Source organism: Trichechus manatus, unplaced genomic scaffold, assembly GCF_000243295.1.
Source record: "Trichechus manatus latirostris isolate Lorelei unplaced genomic scaffold, TriManLat1.0 scaffold00140, whole genome shotgun sequence".
Taxonomy (NCBI): Eukaryota; Metazoa; Chordata; class Mammalia; order Sirenia; family Trichechidae; genus Trichechus; species Trichechus manatus.
The window spans coordinates 5,393,437-5,415,743 of NW_004444076.1; the positions used below are offsets into that span (position 1 = coordinate 5,393,437).

At 36.6% G+C, this 22,307-nt stretch overlaps 1 protein-coding gene across 3 annotated transcripts in view; it reads left to right on the forward strand.

Annotated features, from left to right (window-relative positions):
* Positions 1–22,307, forward strand: part of TMEM135 (transmembrane protein 135) — a 284,710-nt gene that overhangs the window by 62,112 nt on the left and 200,291 nt on the right. For all 3 annotated transcript variants that reach the window (XM_004385530.2, XM_023739804.1, XM_023739803.1), the window contains exon 4: positions 3,961–3,994. In XM_004385530.2, the coding sequence (XP_004385587.1) occupies positions 3,961–3,994 (34 nt within the window). The remainder of the gene's footprint in view (positions 1–3,960; positions 3,995–22,307) is intronic.

Sequence of the window (22,307 nt, forward strand, 5' to 3'; positions counted from 1 at the left end):
TATTCCCCCCCAACCCCTCCCATCCCTCCCATCCCTGGTAACCAGCAAAGATTGTTACATTTTGTGTGTGAACTTTTTTGTGGGTTTTTACAATAGAAGTCTCATACAGTATTTGTCCTTTTGTGATTGACTTATTTCACTCAGCTTAATGTCCTCCAGTTTCATCCATGTTATGAGATGCTTCACTCTCTTTGTAGTTTTGGTTTGCATCTCTCTAATGGCTAGTGATCACCAGCATCTCTTCATGTATTTGTTGGCTGCCTGGATATATTCTTTGGTGAAGTGTCTGTTCACGTCCTTTGCCGACTTTTTAATTGGGTTTGTTTGTCTTTTTGTTGTTGAGTTGTTGGAGTTTTCTATAAATTTTAGAGATTACCCTTGTCAAATATGTTGTAGCCAGAATTTTTTTCCCAGTCTGTGGATTCCCTTTTTACTTTTTTTGAAAAGTCTTTTGATGAACCTAAGTATTTGATTTTCAGGAGGTCCTAATCATCTGGTTCATCTTCTGCTGCTTGTGCTTTTTTAGTTATATTTGATAGTCTATTTATGCCGTAAATTAGAGCTCCTAAGTTTGTCCCTATTTTTTCTTGTATTATCTTTATGGTTTGAGGTTTTACATTTGGGTCTTTGATCCATCTTGAGTTAGTTTTTGTGTATGGTGTGAGGTAGGGATCTTGTTTCATTTTTCTGCAAATGGATATCCAGTTTTGCCAGCACCATTTGTTAAAGAGACTATTTCTTCCACATTTAATGGATTTTGACCCTTTGTTGAAGATAACTGTGGATGGTTTTATTTTTGAGTTCTCAATTCTGTCCCATTGGTCCATGTGTTTATTGTGTACCACTACCAGACTGTTTTGACTACTGTGGCTGTATAGTAGGTTTGAATTGCAGAATTTAAAGGTACCTGACTAGTCTAAAGATGTTCTGTTACAGAAGCAGTACAGTGCATTGGAAAGAACATGAAACTGAAGTCAGATGAACCATCACGTGTTTTTGTTACTTTTACATTTTTAAGAAAAACCCTTAACTTTTTGATAGTTGGTTTTCTTATAGAGTGAGGATAAAGTATCTGCCTTATACTTCCTAGGACTATTAACAGGATAAAATTTGATTTAATACTATTAATTACACCTTGTAAATTGTTAAATTTTATGCAAACATAAGGTAATGTGATCACTTCTTCGCTTGCTAATAAACTGGAATCATTAATTGGCCTCAGCCCTTTCTCCTAGTAGCTGTTTTTGGTGACTATATGTCTGTAAGGTGCTCCATTTTATAAGACTGGGGTCCTTATTAACACCTTGATGGTTATACCTTTTATATGCTTAGAATTCAACAGCCATTTATTTAGTACCTTACAGATGCCAGGTACTGTGCAGGTTTGTGGGGATGTAAAGATAAACAAGATAATCTCTGCCTTGTAGTTAAACATAAATAGTTAGATTATCAGATAGATGGAGACCAGTGATGAAACTAGGGCTGTTTTACTGCTGAATATTTATACATAGACTTAGGATACTGAAACAGCTGTTTTTAAAAATACCATACGTTATATTTCCTAATGAAATGTATTGTCAGGCACTACCACTGAAGGTACAGAAATATTTTTATTCTGGAATTTGTAATTGACGCTATTCTTCATACATAACCTGGAGCCCTGGTAGCACGGTGGTTAAGAACTTGGCTGCTAACCAAAAGATTGGCAATTCGAATCCACCAGCTGCTCCTTGGAAACCCTATGGGGCAGTTTTGCTCTGTACTGTAGGGTCACTGTGAGTTGGAATTGACTGGATGGAAAGGGGTTTTGTTTGGTTTTGGTTATTCATACATAACTAGCTTTTGGTAAAATGATTTTTGCTTGAAAAGCATTTAACTTTTCTTTCTTCTGTGTATGTGTGATTCTTGAATGTTGATGTTACCTTAACTTTTCTTTATGTAATTTATCTAAAATAGGTAATATTTGAACATCTTTAATTTGGAATTTGGTTAAGAACTGGTAAGATCGGTAATGATTAGTAAGAACAATTTTGATCCATAGTAGAAATTACAGAAAAGATGAGATAAAAGGGACCTTATGGATCATCTTACCAGTGATTTTTAAATTCTTTTTTGGAAGAGTCCAGGATTCTGTTGTTCGTTGAGGTACCTTAGGACTTGCTGAGGAGGGAGGTTACCTGAGGGTGGGGGAAGTATTGCCTTGTTGGTAGATCTAGACCCTCTTTCCCTTTTCAGTCAGAGGAGATCCAATATTATGGTTTATATATTGTTGATAAATGTAAGATTAAAAAATTTTTTTTTATTAAAAAAATATAAGTTACATGATTAGTCTTGTCCTCTCATTTTAATAACAAAATGATGGCATACCAGATAATTAAAGTTAACTGGAACCCTGATTTCCTAATGTCTCTTTAGTCCTGTTCATTTAAATCATACTGCCTCCATGTGGCTTTGGGAATATTCAAAATCTTATTAAGCCATTTTAAATAATGAAGACTCAGGACTTTGAATGATTGACTCCAACATCAAGATCTCATTGACAATATTAAGACCTGGCATGGTATTTAAGTGAAAGTGACTGGATATTGGTATTGGTTTTATGTATAAATTATTTTTTGTTTGAGAACTAAATTGTTCATAATTGAAACCAAAATAAGTTTTTGTAATTTTCAAAGTTTATTTGAACTCTTAAAACATGTCAAAGACCTCTTTCCTAGAGAAGAGGATATGTTTCATTCTTTGTCTCATATGCAGTATAAGCAAAATAAAGTGATTTAAGGGCAGAAAATAGTCCTTATCTTTGAGTTTTTACCTGGATTTTCATTAAATAACTTTGGTAAAAATGCAGTTTTTCTGTACAGTGAGTGTTTATAGACCTTTGTCTTTTTTTTTTTTTTTTTTTTAATTGTGCTTTAAGTGAAAGTTTACAGGTCAAGGTAGTTTCTCATACAAAAATTTATACACACGTTATTATGTGACCCTGGTTGCTCTCCCTATACTGTGACAGCACACTCCTCCTTTCCACCCTGAAATTCGCATGTCCATTCAACCAGCTCCTGTCCCTTTTTGCCTTCTCATCTTGCCTCCAGACAGGAGCTGCACATTTAGTCTCGTGTCTACTTGAGCTAAGAAGTACTCTCTTCACAAGTATCATTTTATGTGTTATAGTCCAGTCTAATCTGTGTCTGAAGAGTTGGCTTCGGGAATGGTTTCATTTCTGGGCTAACAAAGCATCCAGGGTCCATGTCTTCCGAGGTCCCTCCAGTCTCAGTCAGACCTTTAAGTCTGTTCTTTTTACTAAAATTTGAGTTCTACACGCTGCTTTTCTCCTGCTCTGTCAGGGACTTTCTATTGTGTTTGTCTTTTGGAGTTAGAAAATTCACTTAGTACCTAACTTCTCACATAATGAAATTAAAACCAAGGTGATTTAATATGATTTGTAATAAAATCTAATGAAATGAACAATTCCATTGTATGTGAAAAAAATAGAAAACCTAAAATTTGTTTCTTTTTTTTTTTTTAATGAATTTGCGTTTAGTCAGAATCGTTCTGACTTTGGCTTTTTGACCAGATGAATTTAGAATTACTAAATTTAGTTACTATTACTAAATTTAGAATTCTTTAGCATAAACATAGATTAGTAGCAAGTTATACTTCTCTTCAAATTATACATCATACAACTAATGATGCAATAGTAATTTAAAAATACTTTAAATTCCTCTTTTCAGAATTTTAATTAATGACTGCTGAACAAATGCCTCAAAGCATCTACTTAGAACTGTTATGGCACTGAAATCTTAGTTCACATAAGCTACCCCTTTTTGTAAGATACCAGTAAGTTTCTCAACTCCTGATAATTTTTTTGATAGATTTCTAAAATATGATAAATTGATTATTAAGTCAAATTGATACTTAATCTTACTCTATCTCTTTCTCTCTCTTTTTAAAAATTATTTGCAGGAGAGGGCTCCTCACAATTTATATGGCCAACTTGGTAAGTAGTTTTTTTTTTTTTTGAGGTCTTTCGTTGTGCTTTTTTATCTTTTTAAAAACCGAGTTCTCTTCAAAAACAACAGAGGAAAAAAGAAAAAAGAAAGGGAGGCCATTTAAATTTGAGAATATTTTCTGTCTCTGTTTTAATTAAAGACTAACCTTAAAAGTTTAAATGAGCCTTGATACCATCTGATTCATTCTTGCCACATAGAACTGCTTCACTTATTTCAGGAGGAAAGTCCTTTACTATTCTCTGCCCTTCATGATTCTTTTGGTTTTTTAAAGCTTAGACCTTCACGTTTGCTAGGTTACTGGATACAGACACTTATATATCTCTTGAATTTCATTTTACACTCTGCCTCTATTGCTATTTATTATGGAAAAAGCGATGAATTTATATGATGTGTGTCCTTCTTGGACGTTAAAGCTGCACTGGCTTTAGCCCCAAACACTGAGTACATTTAATAACATAATTAAGATTACAGAAATTAAGTTAATGTTTTCTAATATTTCTATACTATTTCTGATATTCTTTATGGTAAATGTATAATCAGGGTTATATAATTTACGTTGCCAAGTTAGTATTTTAAAAACATTTATTTTAAAGTGTCTAAGTTGTTTAATAGGCAAGATTTAAAAATTCAAATATGAAAAGATAATTATTTATTAGCAAAGGGTAAGTTCTTGAATTCTGTAACAAGGGAGTATAGTTAGAGATATATTTAACAACTCACTTAAGTTATAAAATATTTAATTTTTGCTCTGTACTTCCCATATGCCAATTATTGTGCTAGATGTTAGTAAGCAAGAAAGAGTTAGCTCTTGCACTCATGGAGCTTACTGTCTAGTGGAGAAGTCAGTGGAGAAGTGACACCAGTAATAATACTGTGTGGAAAGGACTAAAAAAATGAATTTATGGGGTACTGTGGGAGCCATAATATAGCACTAAACTATTCTGGAGGGGGATTTGGGTCAGAGAAAAGTAGTTCTAACCTTTTTTGAGTCATGAACAGAAAACTGCTTATGTATAGAAAGACACTCATTTCAATATAATTTCAAGGGTTTCATGCACCACTGATTAAGAAAGCCTAGGGTATACCATCAGGTAAGTTATTTTAAAATACTGCAGAAAAGTGTCTGTTCTAAGCACTTCTGATTGCAATAAGATGGAAGTTTCAGGACACCAAGAGAGCGGGCTAGTTAAAGAATTTCTTTTTGTCTTTATTCTATCTTTAGAGAATTCTTACTAGAATATAAACTCTACAAGGTCATGGACTTTCTGTGCTTTATTTGCCATTGTACCGTGAACACCTAAATAGAGCCTGGCATATAGTAGGCATTGGATAAGTATTTGTTGAATTAATAATAATTTTGTTGAGTGTAGAATTCTAGATTGACCATGCTTCCTAGCATTTGGAAGATGTTCTGGGTCATAGGGTCACTATGAGTCAGAACCAACTTGATGGCTCCTAACAACAACAACAATCCTTTATCTTTGTTCTCTATAAATACTTTTTGGCTCTGTTGTCAGTGTGGTTTTACTTCTTTTTTTTTTTTTTTAAAGTAATCTCTCTTTTTTCTTGATTATTTTTAAGATTTTTTTTTGAAGAATTTGTCTTTGGTATGTTGATGTGATGATTAAGGTTGTGTGTCACCTTGGCTGGCCATGATACCGAGTGGTTTGGCAATTATGGAATAAGATAGTCATCATCTGTGATGTGATCAGCCAATCAATTGTAAGGGGAGTTTCCTTGGTGTGTGGCCTGCATCCAGTATATATGGACATTCTGGCAAAGCTTGTTTGCTTGCTCTGGATCGTGCATCCAGTTCATCATCATCTGACCTCTGATTCTTGGATGTGAGCCAGCGGCCTGCCATATTACTGGCTGATCTTGGGATTCGTCAGCCTCTGCAGCCTGTGAGCCAGCAGCCAGTCGTCTTACCTACTGATCTTAGATTTTTTGTCGGCCTCCGCAGGCCGTTTGCCAGCAGCCTGCCATCTGACCTGCTGATCTTGTGTTCGTCAGCCCCTGCAGCTACATGAGTCAGGAGAAGCCTCCAGCCTGATGCCTGACCCATGAATTTGGGACTTGCCAGCCTCTACAACTGTGTGAGCCATTTCCTTGAGATAAATCTCTCTCTGTATGTATGTATATGTATGCTTCACTGGTTTTACTTCTCTAGAGAACCCACCCTAAGACAGTTGAGTTCACTAGGATGTACGGTTATTTTTATTTAGTTTACTCCGGACTTAGTTTGCTTCTTCAGTGGTTAGCTCTGGAATTAAATGCTTATGTATTCTCTCTTTGAATCTCACTTCTCCCCCGTCTCTATATTCTCTTATTCTGGAACTACTTTTAGATGTATTTTAAACCTTATTTTCTTTTCCATGTCTCTTCATTGCTCTTTAACATTTTTCTACTCTGTGCTAAATTTTGGTTAATCTCTTCAGATCTGTCTCCATGTTAAATCATCTCTATATCTGTTTAATGTGCTGTTTAACCTATCCAATGTTAATTCATCTTCAGTGATGACCTTTTTTTAAAATTATTTTTAAAAAGGTGATAAATACCAGGCATATCACAAAATCCAGAAAAAACTACATGATTTTTTTATTAAATAATCACCTGAAATGCATCTATAATACTTTCACCCTAATTTTTTTGGTTATAAGCTCTTTGATAATCTTTTCATACAACAATTTTCTAATATAATTTTCTATAGAGAGAATATAAAGATAATTCAGTCTTTCCTTTTACATGATTGATTGAAATATTTTTTCAAAAAAAATTTGGAATAACTAAAAGCATGTGACTTTATACACAGAACTGTCCCCTTTGAATTATTGTTACAGATAGTGCTTCACAGACACAGGAATTCTGACAAATTCTGTTTAGTACAATTCTCATTGGAAAAGAAAAACAAAGTTACGTTGCATCTATAATAATTATAACTGTATACACTTCATTCTCTTGATAGGAGAGAACTTCCATTTTACTACTAGACCTTGGTAAAAATCGGATCCTCTGCTTACTACTTTACATGTCTGATGATTGGAAAAATTTTTTACAGTTTACCTTCCGTCTCTGTGTATTTCAAATCTTGTTTCTTTTTCAATACCCACATACTTTTAGGGTTGGGCATCATAGGACATGTCCATATCTCAGTATGGCCCCTGCTCCTTCACCTTCGTGTTATGACATGGTAAGTTGGCACAGTAGATGATAGAGAGTATTCCTGGAAAACACTCCTTTACTGGACTGCTAGCAGTCACTTACCTATACCTGGAAGCAACTGGAAATTAACTTAATAAATATGTATTGCTAAACTCAAGCTAAACATACTCCAGTTCAGCTTCTACTAAGCTGGATCCCCAAATGCCTCTGCTCACCCCAACACTATTCCCTGTAGGGCAGGTGTGAGAGAGAGGAAGTCAGAATGTTAAGTGATCGTCGTCGTAACCATCTGTGGTTAAAATACCTCACTTTTGCAAATTTTATAAAAACGTGACTATATGAAGAGGTTATTTAGAGCTCTTCTGAAGTCTTGGAAGGAACCTGTAGAAGTGAGGGGTCCTTATACTGCTCTGCTTTCTCTTTTACCACTCTGCCCTTCTTCATTCTCCACTTCAGCCACACTGCTCCTCCCTAATATTTTGCAAGCATAACATGCACGCTTCCTCTTCAGGCCCTTTGTACTCTGCCTTGAGCACTTATCTCCAGATATATGCATGCCTTGCTCTTTCATTTCATGGAGGCTGTGCTGAAATGTTAATGTTGTGAGGCTTTCCATATGAACCACACGTAAGAAACAATCACCTTCCATGCCATCCGCAACATTATACCCCCCAACGCATGTATTTTTTTTTTTAATAGTATTTTATTGTGTTTTCGGTGAAAGTTTACACGACAAATTAGGTTGCCATTTAACAATTACTACACAAGTTGTTCAGTGACATTGGTTACATTTTTCACAATGTGTTAACATTTTCATTCATTCCATTCTAGATGTTTTGTTTCTAGTAATCTGGTTTCCGTGTCTCCCTATCCTTTCATCTTTGCTTTAGAGTAATTATTGACTATTTGGTCTTATATTTATGATTTTTTAAAGGTGTATAGTACTCACCGGTGATATTCTTTATTTTATGAGCCAGTCTTTTATTTAGCTAAAAGGTGACCTCGGGGTGGTTTCATTTCAAGGTTTATGGAGTATCTCAACATTATAGTCTCGGGAATATTTTAAGGATTTTTATAAATATTGCCAGATTATCCTCTGGCAACCCTGTTGGGTTTGTTCTAGTTTTTGCTTCCATCAGGAGTACATCAGAATTCACACAGTCAAAATTATTGATATTAGTAAGTTTTTATAAAAGACTTTCTGAAATACCTTAAGTGCTTTATTCAGTACTTTATTGCTTTCCTAAGCAGAATACCAGTACCTGTTTTGATTATGATCCTTATATATGAAGGTCCCTAGGTGGCACAAGTTTTTTTTTTAAATAGCACTTAACAGTGCAGAAAGAGAAGAATTTAAATATTTTCAGAGAGACTGAATTTAATCTAAAGAAATAACCATTCTATGACTTGATTATCTTGCTTACTAGACTAAGTTGAAATTGTTGGCATAATAACATCAACAACAAAATTTGAAAAATTTTTATTTTTTAAAATTATTATTTATTGTGTTTTTAAGTGTGTGTTTCTGACTTGGACAGTATAGAAAATCATAAAGAAGAAAATAAAAATTGTGTGATTTTACCATTTAGGAATTACTAACATTTTAGTATTTACTTTTTAGAATTTCCCTCCTCCTCCAAGGTACCTACATAAATATACATAGATGCATACACACATTATAAAGATAATTTTTAAAAAGTTGAAGGTGTATTGTTTTGTGACATAATTTTTAGTTACTATGGCAGGTAGTTTTCGTTGCTAATGATATTAAATAATCCTTTTTTGGGAGATTTACTACTGCTTTTTCACTTAACTTCTTGGTTATGTCTTCATTACAATGAGTTTGGCTTTATATACCCACACATACACACAGCCCTACTTAAAATTTTGGAAGACAGTGAAATAACTGGTTAGCAATATCATTTCATTAATTTTGGCTGTGGTAGTTACCCATTTCTTAGTTATTTTAACCAGAAGGTTTCAAAGGCCGTGCCTTTGAATTTGAAGAATATGTAGAACTGGCTCCGTAATGTCTTTATCATTTTTGTCTTTATTTTCATCAGTGAACATTTACTGAGTGCAGAGCACTTTGCTGAGTATTGGTACACGGATATAAATCATTATTCTGTCCTTGACTTATTTAGTTAAGGGGAAAAGGTATATCTAGACCTGGATTGAAAATGAATAGATAATTAACAGTTCATAATAGTGTATTCATATCAAATATGTGGAGATAGAACAGTCTTTAGAACTTTAGGAGAGGAGTTAGCTTTGGGCTGGGGCAATCACAGAAGGTATTATGAATTACATAGGATTTGGACCAAGAAGAGAATTTGGAAGCAGATACATCTTAGAGATATGTCACTGATGACCACAAGACAAAATCCTTGCCATTCCAAGGATTGTCAATTTGGGGCCAAGGTTTGGGGTGGGGGGAAGGATGAGAAACATTTATTGAGCATCTACTATATGTTAGACACTGTAAGTGAAATTGAGGTTACCAAAATAAAGATATATTTCCTGCTTTCAGGGAACTTGTAATTTACAGGGGGAGAGAAATTTGTAAGCCAGTAGTCGTAAACTTCATCTCTCTTTTTTAGTTTAATGATTCCCTCAAAACAGAAGTGTTTGTACTATGTAATTGTGGATATAAATTTTGCTGGTTGTGTTTGTGTTGAGTGTTGTAGGGAATAGGTGAAGAGCTATGTACTCTAAATAAGAGACATATGTATTAGTGCCTTCATTATCATAAAAAATCTTTCCTTGGACTCCTTTATACTTCTTATTACACATGGTATCTGCCAGTAGTTCCTGGTAAGTCTCATTTACTAGATCAGTAGTTTATAGCATTAATGATTAACTAGCATTTAAAAAATACAGAAACTTAAAGCAACATAATTAATACTCGTCTGAAAATGTTGTTTTCTTGTTATGTGTTAGTTAGCTTGCTTCAGAAGGAAAAATGTACAAATTTAAAAATAGTATATAGTGTTTTAGATTCTTAGAATTGATAGAGAATTGTTAAAGATCAGAATGGTTAAAATGTATATAGAAAAGATATGAAATAAAGAATTAAATAATTTCTTTGGCTTCTGCCAAAGATATGGCTATAAAATGATGGATGAGGATTCCTGGTGCTAATATGCCAGAACCAAGTACCCACAAGAACATTAGCTGCCAGGATTCAACTTTGCACAGTCTAATTTAAAAGAGAAACACATAAGCAAAGTTCACATGATTTCCCTTTATTATATTGGTTGTGACAATGACCTCAGGTTTCTAGTATTTCAAAGTTCATCACATGTTGCTAACTATTTTTAAAAATGTGATGTTAAGTGTAGCTCATTTATGTTTAATTATAAGCAAAATAATTTGAGACATTTAAATCTCTCTGTATAAGTCCCTTTGAAAACTTCTCTCTGTAATATCGTTTTTGGCACCAAACATTTAACAGTGATTGTATTTTAAAGTTGTAAACATAAATCAAGTAGACTTGTCTCTGGCATTTGTTTTTTGAATGTTAAATATGCAGTGTCTTTGATTAAAACATCTGTATTTGATTTTTTAAACATAAGGTTTGAAAATGTTGATTCATATGTTGTCTTGTAAGGTCACTTCAACTTAATTAGATTCAGCAGGTATTTATTATATATCAGTGCTGTGCTGGGCACATGAGGATACAAAAGAAATACAATATGGATTGTAAACTAGTTTGAGAAATTTAACAGATGAACCTGAAAGAAACAAAATGAAAGTATTAAATTCAACAAACAGTTATAAACACCCTTTCAAATTGCTTCCCTAAACCTTCCCCATGCAAAACATGGCATCAACCATTCATCCATTTGCTTAGGCCAAAAACATAGGAGTTTTAATTCTTTTCTTCTTATGCTTCTCATCCATATCCATCAGAAAATGTTTTTATTCTTCAAAAACGTATTCCGGGTTTTACAGTGCCTCACCACCTCCATGGTTATAATCATAGTCTAATCTGTATCATCTCTGACTTGAGCTATTGTAATAACCTAACAGTCTACATCTTGTCACTCTTGTCCTCCTTTAGTCTTGTACAGAGCAGTCAGAACCACTGGAAATGCAAATTAGAACATGTTGCTCCTCTACTTAAAACTCAGTAAAACTCTCCCTTCCCACTGCAACACAAATAAAATTCAAATACGTTACTCTGGTTTACGAGACTGTTTATGGAGCCCTTGCCTCTTTGACCTCGTTTCCTTCTACTCTTTCTTCTCCTTCATCACACTGGCTTTATGTCTGTTAAACACTCCAAGCTTATTATTCCCTCACAACCTTTTCTTTTTGCTTGGAAATGTTTCTCCTTAGATTTTTTTTTTGGTTAGCACCTTTTCGTCATTTAGTTCTCAATCCACTGCCACCTCCTGAGATGCCTTCCTTACTATCTTAAGTTAAGCAGCTTCCCCCACCTCTACTCTCTACCTTATTATCTTATTTTATCTTTTTCATAGCACATATTTAGCACTGAAATTATTCGTTTGTTGCCTTTCTTCCCTCATTGTATATAAGCTGCGTAAAGGTAAGGACTCTGGCTTGTTCATCGACATATCCCCATTTTCTACAAACAATGCTTGTTGTTGTTGTTAGGTGCCTTCAAGTCGGTTCCGACTCATAGCGACCCTGTGCACCACAGAACAAAACACTGCCCAGTCCTGTACCATGCTCACAATCGTTGTTATGCTTGAGCCCATTGTTGCAGCCGCTGTGTCAAACCATCTTGTTGAGGATCTTCCTCTTTTTCGCTGACCCTCTAGTTTACCAAGCATGATGTCCTTCTCCAGGGACTGATCCCTCCTGACAACATGTCCAAAGTATGTAAGACGTAGTCTCACCATCTTTCCTTCTAAGGAACATTCTGGTTGTACCTCTTCTGGGACAGATTTGTTCGTACTTTTGGCAGTCCATGGTATATTCAGTATTCTTCACCAGCACCATTATTCAAAGGCATCAACTCTTCTTCAGTCTTCTTTATTTGTTGCCCCGCTTTCCCATGCATATGAGGCAATTGAAAACACCATGTCTTGAGTCAGGCCCACCTTAGGCCTTAAAGTGACATCTTTGCTTTTTAACACTTTAAAGAGGTCTTTTGCAGCAGATTTGCCCAATGCAATATGTCATTTGATTTCCTGACTGCTGCTTCCATGGGCGTTGATTGTGTATCCAAGTAAAATGAAATCCTTGACAACTTCAATCTTTTCTTTGTTTATCATGATATTGCTTATTGGTCCAGTTGTGGGGATTTTTGTTTTCTTTATGTTGAGATATAATCCATACTGAAGGCTGTGGTCTTTGATCTTCACCAGTAAGTGCATGAAGTCCTCTTGGCTTTCAGTAAGCAAGGTTGTGTTATCTGCGGATTGCACGTTGTTAATGGTCATCCTCCAATTCTGATGCTGCATTCTTCTTCATATAGTCCAGCTTCTAGGATTATTTGCTCAGTGTACAGATTGAATAAGTATGTTGAAAGGATACAACTCTGACACACACCTTTCCTGATTTTAAACCACTCAGTATCCCGTTTTATTTGAACAACTGCCTCTTGGTCTGTCTGCAGGTTCCGCATGGGCACAGTTAAGTGTTTTAGAATTCCCATTCTTTATAGTGTTATCCATAATTTGTTATGATCCACACATTTGAATGCCTTTAGCTAGTCAATAAAACACAGATAAATATTTTTCTGGTATTCTCTGCTTTCAGCTAAGATCCATCTGACATCAGCAGTAATATCCCTTGTTCCACGTCCTCTTCTGAATCTGAATTGAATTTCTGGCACCTCCCTGTTGATGTACTGCTGCAACTGTTTTTGAATTCAGCAAAATTTTGTGTGTGATGTTAACGATTTTGTTCAATAATTTCTGCATTCTGTTGGCCCATCTTTCTTTGGAATGAGCACGAATATGGATCCCTTACTATTGGTTGGCCAGATAGCTGTCTTTCAAATTTCATGGAATAGACGCGTGAGTGCTTCCAGAGTTGAAACATCTCAATTGGTATTCCATCAATCCCTGGAGACTTGTTTTTTGCCAGTGCCTTCAGTGCAGTTTGGACTTCTTCCTTCAGTATCATTGGTTCTTAATCGTGTGCTGCCTCCTGAAATGGTTGAATGTCGACCAATTCTTTTTGCTGTCGTGACACTGTATATTCCTTCCATCTTCTTTTGATGCTTCCTGAATCGTTCAGTATTTTCTCTGTAGAATCTTTCAGTATTTTCTCCGTAGAATCTTTCAGTATTAGAACTGAATGGTTTAATTTTTTCTTCAGTTCTTTCAGCTTGAGAAATGCTGAGTATGTTCTTCCCTTTTGGTTTTCTAACTCCAGATCTTTGCACATTTCACTGTAATACTTTACTTTGTCTTCTCGAGCCACCTTTTGAAATCTTCTGTTCAGCTCTCTTTCTCCATTGTTTCTTCCATTCAAGAGTAACTTTCAGAGTCTCTTCTGACATCCATTTTGGTCTTTTCTTTCCTGTGTTTTTAATGATGTTTTGCTTTCTTCATGTATGATGTCCCTGAAGTCATCCCACAGCTTGTCTCTTTGGTCATTAAGTGTTCAGTGCTTCAAATCTGTTTTTGAGATGGTCTCTAAATTCAGGTGGGATATACTCAAGGTAGTACTTTGGCTCTCATGGACTTGTTCTAATTTTCTTCAGCTTCACCTTGAACTTGCAAATGAGCAGTTGATGGTCTGTTCCGGAGCTAGTTGCTGACCTTATTCTGACTGATGATATCGAGCTTCCCCATCACCTTTTCCACAGATATAGTTGATTTGATTCCTGTGTATTCCATCTGGTGAGGTCCACGTGTATGGTGTTGAAGAAAGGTGTTTTTTCCAATGCATAGGTTGTTGGTCTTGCAAAATTCTATCATGCGTCCTCCAGCATTGTTTATATCACTAAGGCCATATTTTCCAACTGATGATCCTTCTTCTTTGTTTCACTTGGTGATGAGAGCCAGGCTTGTGAGCATGAATTAATGCTGCAAAAGGGGAGTTATTAGATACTGTTAGAGAATTCTCTTAAGGTTGAACATTAGTGTGATATTTAGTTATATTCTTTTACCTCATTTGCGGCAGGTTTTATGATGATAGTCACAACATTTTTTTCTTTTAATTATAGATACATGAAGAAGTAAGCAAGCTTAACTTTTACAGAAAGATAGGATTCTCACAAGAATCTTATAAACATTATATTACCTCTTGTTTTAAATAGGTACAGTCTGTCTTCTGGAAAGGGACTCAGAGATCCTTGCAGTAACATGTTTCAGAACTGTGGTCATAGTTTGTTGACCTCACTTATCACCAGGAGTAACAAGACTTATCAAATGATGTTAAGAGCCCATGACAGATGAGGAATTTTCCAAAGAGTCTCTAATAGCATAAGATGAGGCTAAATGACAGTGAATAAAGGGGGTATTCTATTCTTGTTCAACTCTGAAGAGCTAGGTCCTGAAGGATTCTGTGTTTTTGTTCTTAATCTCCCCTTTGTGTTCTGATTTGGGGGAAGAATATATGAAGAATGTACTTTCAGGAAGTGCTTCATAGACTTGACTGTGCATCACAAACGTGTACACACAGTTTTTAAACACACAGTTTCTCAGGCCTGCCCCTGTCCCACCCTTCCCACTTCTCTTACACTAAAGCTTCCCACAGTTCTTTTGGATATTTGCAAGCTGCCATTTGAGAATTCTCCTGGAACCCTATTTGGAAAGAAAGTGAATCCATTTAGCAGCCATTAAGATGGAGGCAGGAGCCCTTGTGGCACAGTGATGAAGCACTCAGCTGCTAGTGAAAAGGTTGGCAGTTCGAATCCAGCAGTGGCTCTGTGGGAGAAAAGACCTGGCAATCTACTCCTGTAGAGATTACAGCCTAGGAAACCTTATGGGACAGCTCTACTCTGTCCTATAGGATCACTATAAGTTGGAATCAACTCAGTGGTGTACAACACCACCACAGTGGAGGCAGTTGATGCTAAAAGAGATCCCCTGTGGTGGTTCTTCTAAGGAGCTTTATTGAGAGATTTAAGACCAATTAATATTTAAAAGTAAACTATGAAGTCATATAGTTTTGTGCCATTTCTCAAATAATCAATAATTGTAATGAGTAGAGATTGTGGATTTTATGTCATTCTATTTCATTTATTATTTTTGAACATTAGGTGTTGTGAGTATATGGCAATACTATCATCATGATGCATGTAAGATTCCCTCTTATTTTGTTTTATTGGATAACTTAACACTGTGTTCTCAAGATATATCTGTAATGTATTTACTTTGAACTTGACATCATGTTTTTAAGACCTATTTGTGTTGCTTTATTACTTCCAATGTATTGCTTTTGCTGCCGCATCATGTGCGAAAATATCCATCCCCTATCTATGGTTTATAACACCTTTATTGAGATATAATTCACATACAACAAAATTCACTCTTTTTTACTATACAATCCAGTGATTTCTGCTATATTCACAAAGTTGTGTGACTGTGACCACCACCTCATTTTAGAAAATTTCATCCACTACATTTTACTTGTCCACTCTCCCAACGATGGGTATCCAGATTTCTCCCAACTCTTCAACATCACAAACAGTGCTGTGAGGAACATCTTTGTACATGCCTGTTTTGTGAATTTTTCTGGATGTGCTTGGATAAAGGGAAGGAGATAGAATTTTACATCACCTATTTCTGGTGAAAGGATAGAATGGTTTGGAATGTGTGAAAACATCATTATTCTAGTAATTCATTTGTAGGTAGATTTACTGTTACTTTGCGAGAGAATTTTGTCTCGTGTTTCTATTTGAATAATTTGATAACTCATTCTAGGGATTCTAGGTTGGAGACTCAGCTTTGAAACTAGTAAGGACTCTGCTATAAATGGTTTGAAGAAACCACTACAGGGTCGATGAAGCCAAGAGGGAAAAGGGTGCAATTTCTCTTTGAGCATGGACTTTGAGCATAGTTAGACTTTATAGACCTTTGCTTTCTGTTCGCCATGTAGAGATAAGATAAAATATATGTAACTATAAAAAATTGAAAGAGACAAATGTAAAGGAAAATCATTAAAATTAAGTAATTATAAAAGAAGATGTGAAAAAGCAGAATTTTGCAGAGGAATAAAAATAAGAGAGATATAGGAAAGCAGTATATAATAGTAAGAAAGGAAAATGCAAGATGTGAACAGTCTAATTCATATAATAAGTGCTTGACCTCCGTTGATATTTGTGTGTGTGTGTGTGTGTGTGCCTGCTCCTCATTTCTGTAGGAGTGGGAGTTCTGGCTCCCTAGGTGGTTTCTCTTGACACCCCTGTGGGGGGGGGGCTTATTGCCAGCAGGTGGGGATGAAAGTCTCAGCTCTACTTGTTCTCCTCTGACACCGCACCATTGGAGGTGTTGGGTACCTTGTTAAAGCCTCATGAGGGTGGAAGTCCAGGCTCCCTACTTGGCTTTGCAGATGAGGTTGGTGGTGGGGCCACGTTTTTCTTTCTTTGATGTTTGGCTAGAGTAAGTGGTTACTGTCTAAAAATTTTCTGTCTTGATAGTCTACCTCTTTCCTGGTCCTTTGTGTTTCTGGGTTGCTGGCTTCTTTAGCTCTAAGACTGGGCTATATGAGGCAAAGAGAAAACTTAAGGAACACGTCGTCATGTCATTCCTTGGATCCTGAGGTTCCTGGATAGTTTTCCACCTTCTTTCTACATTTTTGAGTCTTTTTATGTTTGTTTTATATGTAATGTCCGAACTTTTTAGTTGTAATTAGTTGGAGAAATAGGGAAAAGTATATGTACTCTCTCTTCCTGGAAGTCATTATTCACGTACAGTTTTTATAAGGACATAAGTAGCTCACTGTCAGAAATAAGCAAGCACACAAGGAAACAAGGCATTAAGAGCAAGAATTGGCAGAAACAATAGATAACAGAAACAGACCCGTAGAGACTTCATGTATTGGAATTATCTGATTCCCACCCCCAACCTCACCAGCAAAAGCCAAGTAGGGAGCCTGGACTTCCACCCTCATGAGGCTGTAATAAGGCACCCCAATACCTCCAATGGGATGGTGTCAGAGGAGGCCAAGCAGAGAGTTGAGACTTTCATCCCCCCTGAAAATGTTATGAGTGTGGTTACTATGTTTTAAATAAAAGATTTCTGATTCAGGCTGAATTGGAGTCACAGGGAACAGATTTACCCTCTTGCCTGAAACAATAAAAAAACGGACAAAATAAATGAAATAACAGTTTTCATGACACTGCACATTAAACGATGAAGAGCAGTTATCCTTGAGAGATGGTGTCATGGGTTGAATTGTGTCCCCCCAAAATATCTGTCAGCTTGGCTAGGTCATGATTCTCAGTATTATATTATGATTGTCTAGCCTTTTGTAATCGGATGTGATTTCCCTATGTGTTGTACATTCTATCACCATGATTTAATAAGATGGATTAGTGGCAGTTATATTGATGAGGTCTACAAGATTAGAAAATGTCTTAAGCCAATCTTTTTTGAGATATAAAAGAGAGAAGTGAGCAGAGAGGCATGGGAACCTCACACCACCAAGAAAGCAGTACCGGGAGCAGAGTGTGTCCTTTGGACCTGAGGTTCCTGTGCAGAGACGCTCCCTGACCAAGGGAAGATTGATGACACAGACCTTCCTCCAGAGCTGACAGAGAAAGCGTTCCCCCGGAGCTGATGCCCTGAATTTGGACTTGTGGCCTACTGACTGTGAGAGAATAAACTTCTCTTTGTTAAAGCCATCCGCTTGTGGTATTTCTGTTATAGCAGCACTAGATGACTAAGACAGATGAGAAGACAAATGAGGCGAACTCTATAATTATCTTGGCTTACTGCCTGGAACTGAGTACCTTCCAGCTGAAGTTTACTGGCGGAGTGGGGTGCCTCCAGGCACTTACTGGTAGAGCTAAAGAGCTTTGGAATACTTGTCTGAGCAGGGCAGATACCGGGCCAGCCCGAGGGGCTGAGAGGCCAAGGAACCAGGAAGCAGAAGCTGAAGAGACAAGAAACAGAGCAAGCAGAGCCACCTCAGTCCCAAAGGGTAGGACCACAACCTCTGGGGTTTTCAAAGGTTGGAGCCATGGCCTCTGGGGTTTCAAAGAGTGGGGCCACAGCCTTGTAGGTTTCAAAGACTCAAATCTTCACCAACTTAGTTCCGAAGTGTTGGGCTGCCTTTCATGCATCCAAGTGGGATGGGGCCAGATCTGCTGCCCAAAGCTGAGGGGGTGAGGCTGTCATGCCCAACGGGCATAAGAACAGGGCCTGCTGGGGGCCAAGGGGTTGGAGTTGCCACTCAGACAGACTAGGAAAATAGGACCGCCCAAATGCGAGGGAGCAGAGTTGCTGTTCCGGTCAACCTAGAAGATGGAGCTGAAGCCCAGGGCCAGGGGGCCTCCACCCAGAATCCAGAGAGTGTAGCCAACACCTAGAGTCTGGAGGGCAGGGCCATTGCCTAAATGGTCTCAGAGAACAGAATTATTTTCAAGTCTTGAGAGCTAATGTAATGTGTTCTGCTAACTTCGTTGGTGTCTGTTATCCCTTCTTACTCTCCAGTTTCTCCTATTTGTAATGGAAATGTCCGCCTTGTGCCTGTACCACCACTGTATTTTGGAAGCACATAATTTGTATTCTGGATTTCAGAGATAAAAAGCAGTTTTGCCACAGGATGGAATTTCGACTTGGAGTTGACTTAATAAGACTTTTAGAATGATATAATGGGGTGAATGTGCTTTACATGTGGCAAGGATTTTAATTTTGGGGGGAATGTTATGGATTGAATTTGTGTCCCCCCCAAAATATGTGCTAGCTTGGCTAGGCCATGATTCCTAGTATTGTGTGGTTGTCCACCATTTTGTGATCTGATTATCCTATGTGTTGTAAATCTTAACCTCAATGATGATAATGAGGCAGGATTAGAGGCAGTTATGTTAATGAGACAGGACTCAACCTACAAGATTAGGTTGTATCTTGAGTCAGTCTCTTGAGATATAAAAGAGAAGCGAGCAGAGAGGAGAAGGACCTCAGTACCACCAAGCGAGAGGAGGCAGGAGCAGAGCACATCCTTTGGACCCTGGGTCCCTGCGCTAAGAAGCTCCTAGACCAGGGGAAGATTCATGACAAGGACCTTCCCCCAGAGCTGACGGAGAGATAAAGCCTTCCCCTGGAGCTATCACCCTGAATTCAGACTTCTAGCCTCCTAAACTGTGAGAGAATGAATTTCTTTTTGTTAAAGCCATCCGCTTGTGTTATTTCTGTTATAATAGCAGTAGATAACTAAGACACTAGATTAGTGATTCTCAGGGGCAATTTTGTACCCCAGAGGACTTTTGTCAATGTCTGGAGACATTTTTGATTCTTATGACTGGGTAACTGTTACTTGGCATCTATTGGGTAAAGGCCAAAGATGCTACTAAACATCCTACAATACACCCAGTGGTCTCCTATATTATTTGGTCTAAAATGTCAATAGTGCTGAGGTTAAGAAACCCTGAACTAGATATAGAAGAGAATTCAAATCAATAATGGCTATTTATGTAAAATCTGTAGGTAACATCGTATTTAATGATGGAAGACAGAATGCTTCCCCACTAAGATTGCCTCTTCTATTTAACATTATACTGGATGTTTTAGCCGGGGGAATCAGGCAAGAAAAATAAAAGGCATCAGATTTGAAAGGAAGATGTAAAAATATCTTTATTCACAGATGGTATGATCGTCTGTTTAGAGAATCCTGTGGTATTTACAAATAATCTACAAAACTAATAAGTGAGTTTAGCAAGGTTGCTGTATACAAGAGTAAATTAAAAAAATGTATCTGTATATACTAACAACTAATATTTGGAAATTGAAATTATATAAACAGTACCATTAGCATCAGAAAATATGAAATGCTTAGTGTTTTAGGCTGGATTCTCTAGAGAAGCAAAACCAGTTAAGCGTATAAGTATATATATAAAGAGATTTATATCAAGGAAATGGTTCACATGGTTGTAGTGGCTGGATCGTCCCAAGTCCTTGGGTCAGGTTGAGGCTTCTCCTGATTCACGTAGCCACAGGGGCTGACAAACTCAAGGTCGGCAGGTCAGACAGCAGGGCTTTTGCTCACCGGCTGTGAAGACCGATGAATCCCAAGATCAGCAGGCAAGATGGGGAGTCATTTGCTAGCTCAGGTCCCAAGAACTGGAAGTCAGACTAACAGGAGCCAACTGCAGAATTCAGAGCAAGCAAAAGCCAGTGAGCCTTGTCAGAAAGTTCACGTATGTTGTATGCAGGCCACACCCCCAAGAAAACTCCCTTTCAACTGATTGGCTACTCACAGCAGATCCCATCATGGAGGTGATCACATTATATCAAATCTCATCATGGAAGTGATCACATTATATCAAATCTCATCATGGAAGTGATCACATCATCATACGACTGCCAAACTACATCATAACTGCTAAACCACTGAGAATCGTGGCCCTGCCAAGTTGACACACAACCTTAACGATCACACTTAGGTATAAATCTAACAAAAAATGTGTAAGATCTGTATGCAGAGAAGTATAAAATGTTTTTGAGAGAAATTAAAGATGATGTAAATAAATGAGGAGTTCATGACACAGAGGATTTATTATTTTAAGATGTCAGTTCTTAAATTTACGTATAGATTCATTGCCATTCTGATTGCTAAATCAGGAGCTTTTTTAAAAAATAATTTACAAGTTAATTCTAAAACTTATATGAAAAATGCAGAGGACCTAGAACACTCAAAATAATTTTGAAAAAGAAAAAAAATTGGAAAACTTACATTACCTGATTTTATAAAGCTACTGTAATTAAGACGTATGATAATGACATAAAGGTAGACAAACAGGTCAGTGGAACAGAATAGAGTCCAGAAATAAACCCACACATACATGGTCAATTGATTTTCAACAACAGTGGAAATGCATTTCATTGGTAAATAGTGTTTTTATGAAATAGTACTGGAACAATTGAGTTGCCATTTTCCAAAAAAAAAAAAAAGAAAAAAAGTTGATTCTTGTACCTTATAAAAATTAGGTCAGAATGGATTATAGACCTAAAATGTAAAACTGTAATTATAAAACTTCTAGAAGAAAACATAGAAAAAAATATTTGTGACTTTAAGTTACACAATGATTTTTTTAGATATGACACCAAAAGCATGCTTGGTAAAAGGAAAAAAAAAAAGGATAAGTTGGACTTCATCACACTTCAGAAAACCACAGATTGGGAGGAAATATATGCAAATCACATGTTTGATAAAGACTTGTATTGAGAATATATAGAAAGGTATTGAAGCTCAATATTGAGAATACAAGCATCCCAATAAAGAAAATTGCAAAATATTTGAGCAGAGCCTTCATGTTTCCATGTGGATGGTAAACAAGCACATGAAAAGATGCTCAATATCATTAGTCATTATGGAAGTGCAAATTTAAACTACTGTGAGATACTCTTACACACCTATTAAGGATGGTTAAAATTAAAAGTGATGATACCAAGTGTTAGTGAAGATATATAGGACCTAAAACTCTCATGTCACTGCTTGTAGGAATGTAAACTTGTTCAATTACTTTGGAAAACAATTTGGGAGTTTATTAAAAAGTTAAGCATATACCTTTCGTAGTGCCAGCCACTCTTAAGCATTTACAGAAATAAATTCTTCTTTCTATACAGAGACTTGTATATGAATTTTTATAGCATCTTTATTTGTTTGCCCCAAACTGGAAACAACCAAAAGTCCGTTAACAGATGAATAGATAAACACATTGTGCAATATCCAAACAATGGAATAAAAACAAAACAAACGAACAAAAAACCAAACCCACTGCTGACCCCATAGGTTTCCAAGGCTGTAACTCTTTATGGAAGCAAACTGCCACATTTTTCTCCCGGGGAGCCCCTGGTTGTTTCGAACCGCTGACCTTTCGGTTAGCAGTTGAACGCTTTAGCTACTGCCTCATCAGGACTCCTGGGCAATAAAAAGGAAAGAACTTCTGACATTTAGCAAACATGGGTGAGTCTCAAAATGATTATGATATGTGGAAGAAGCCAGACAAAAAAGATCATGTAGTGTATAATTTCATTTATATAAAATTCT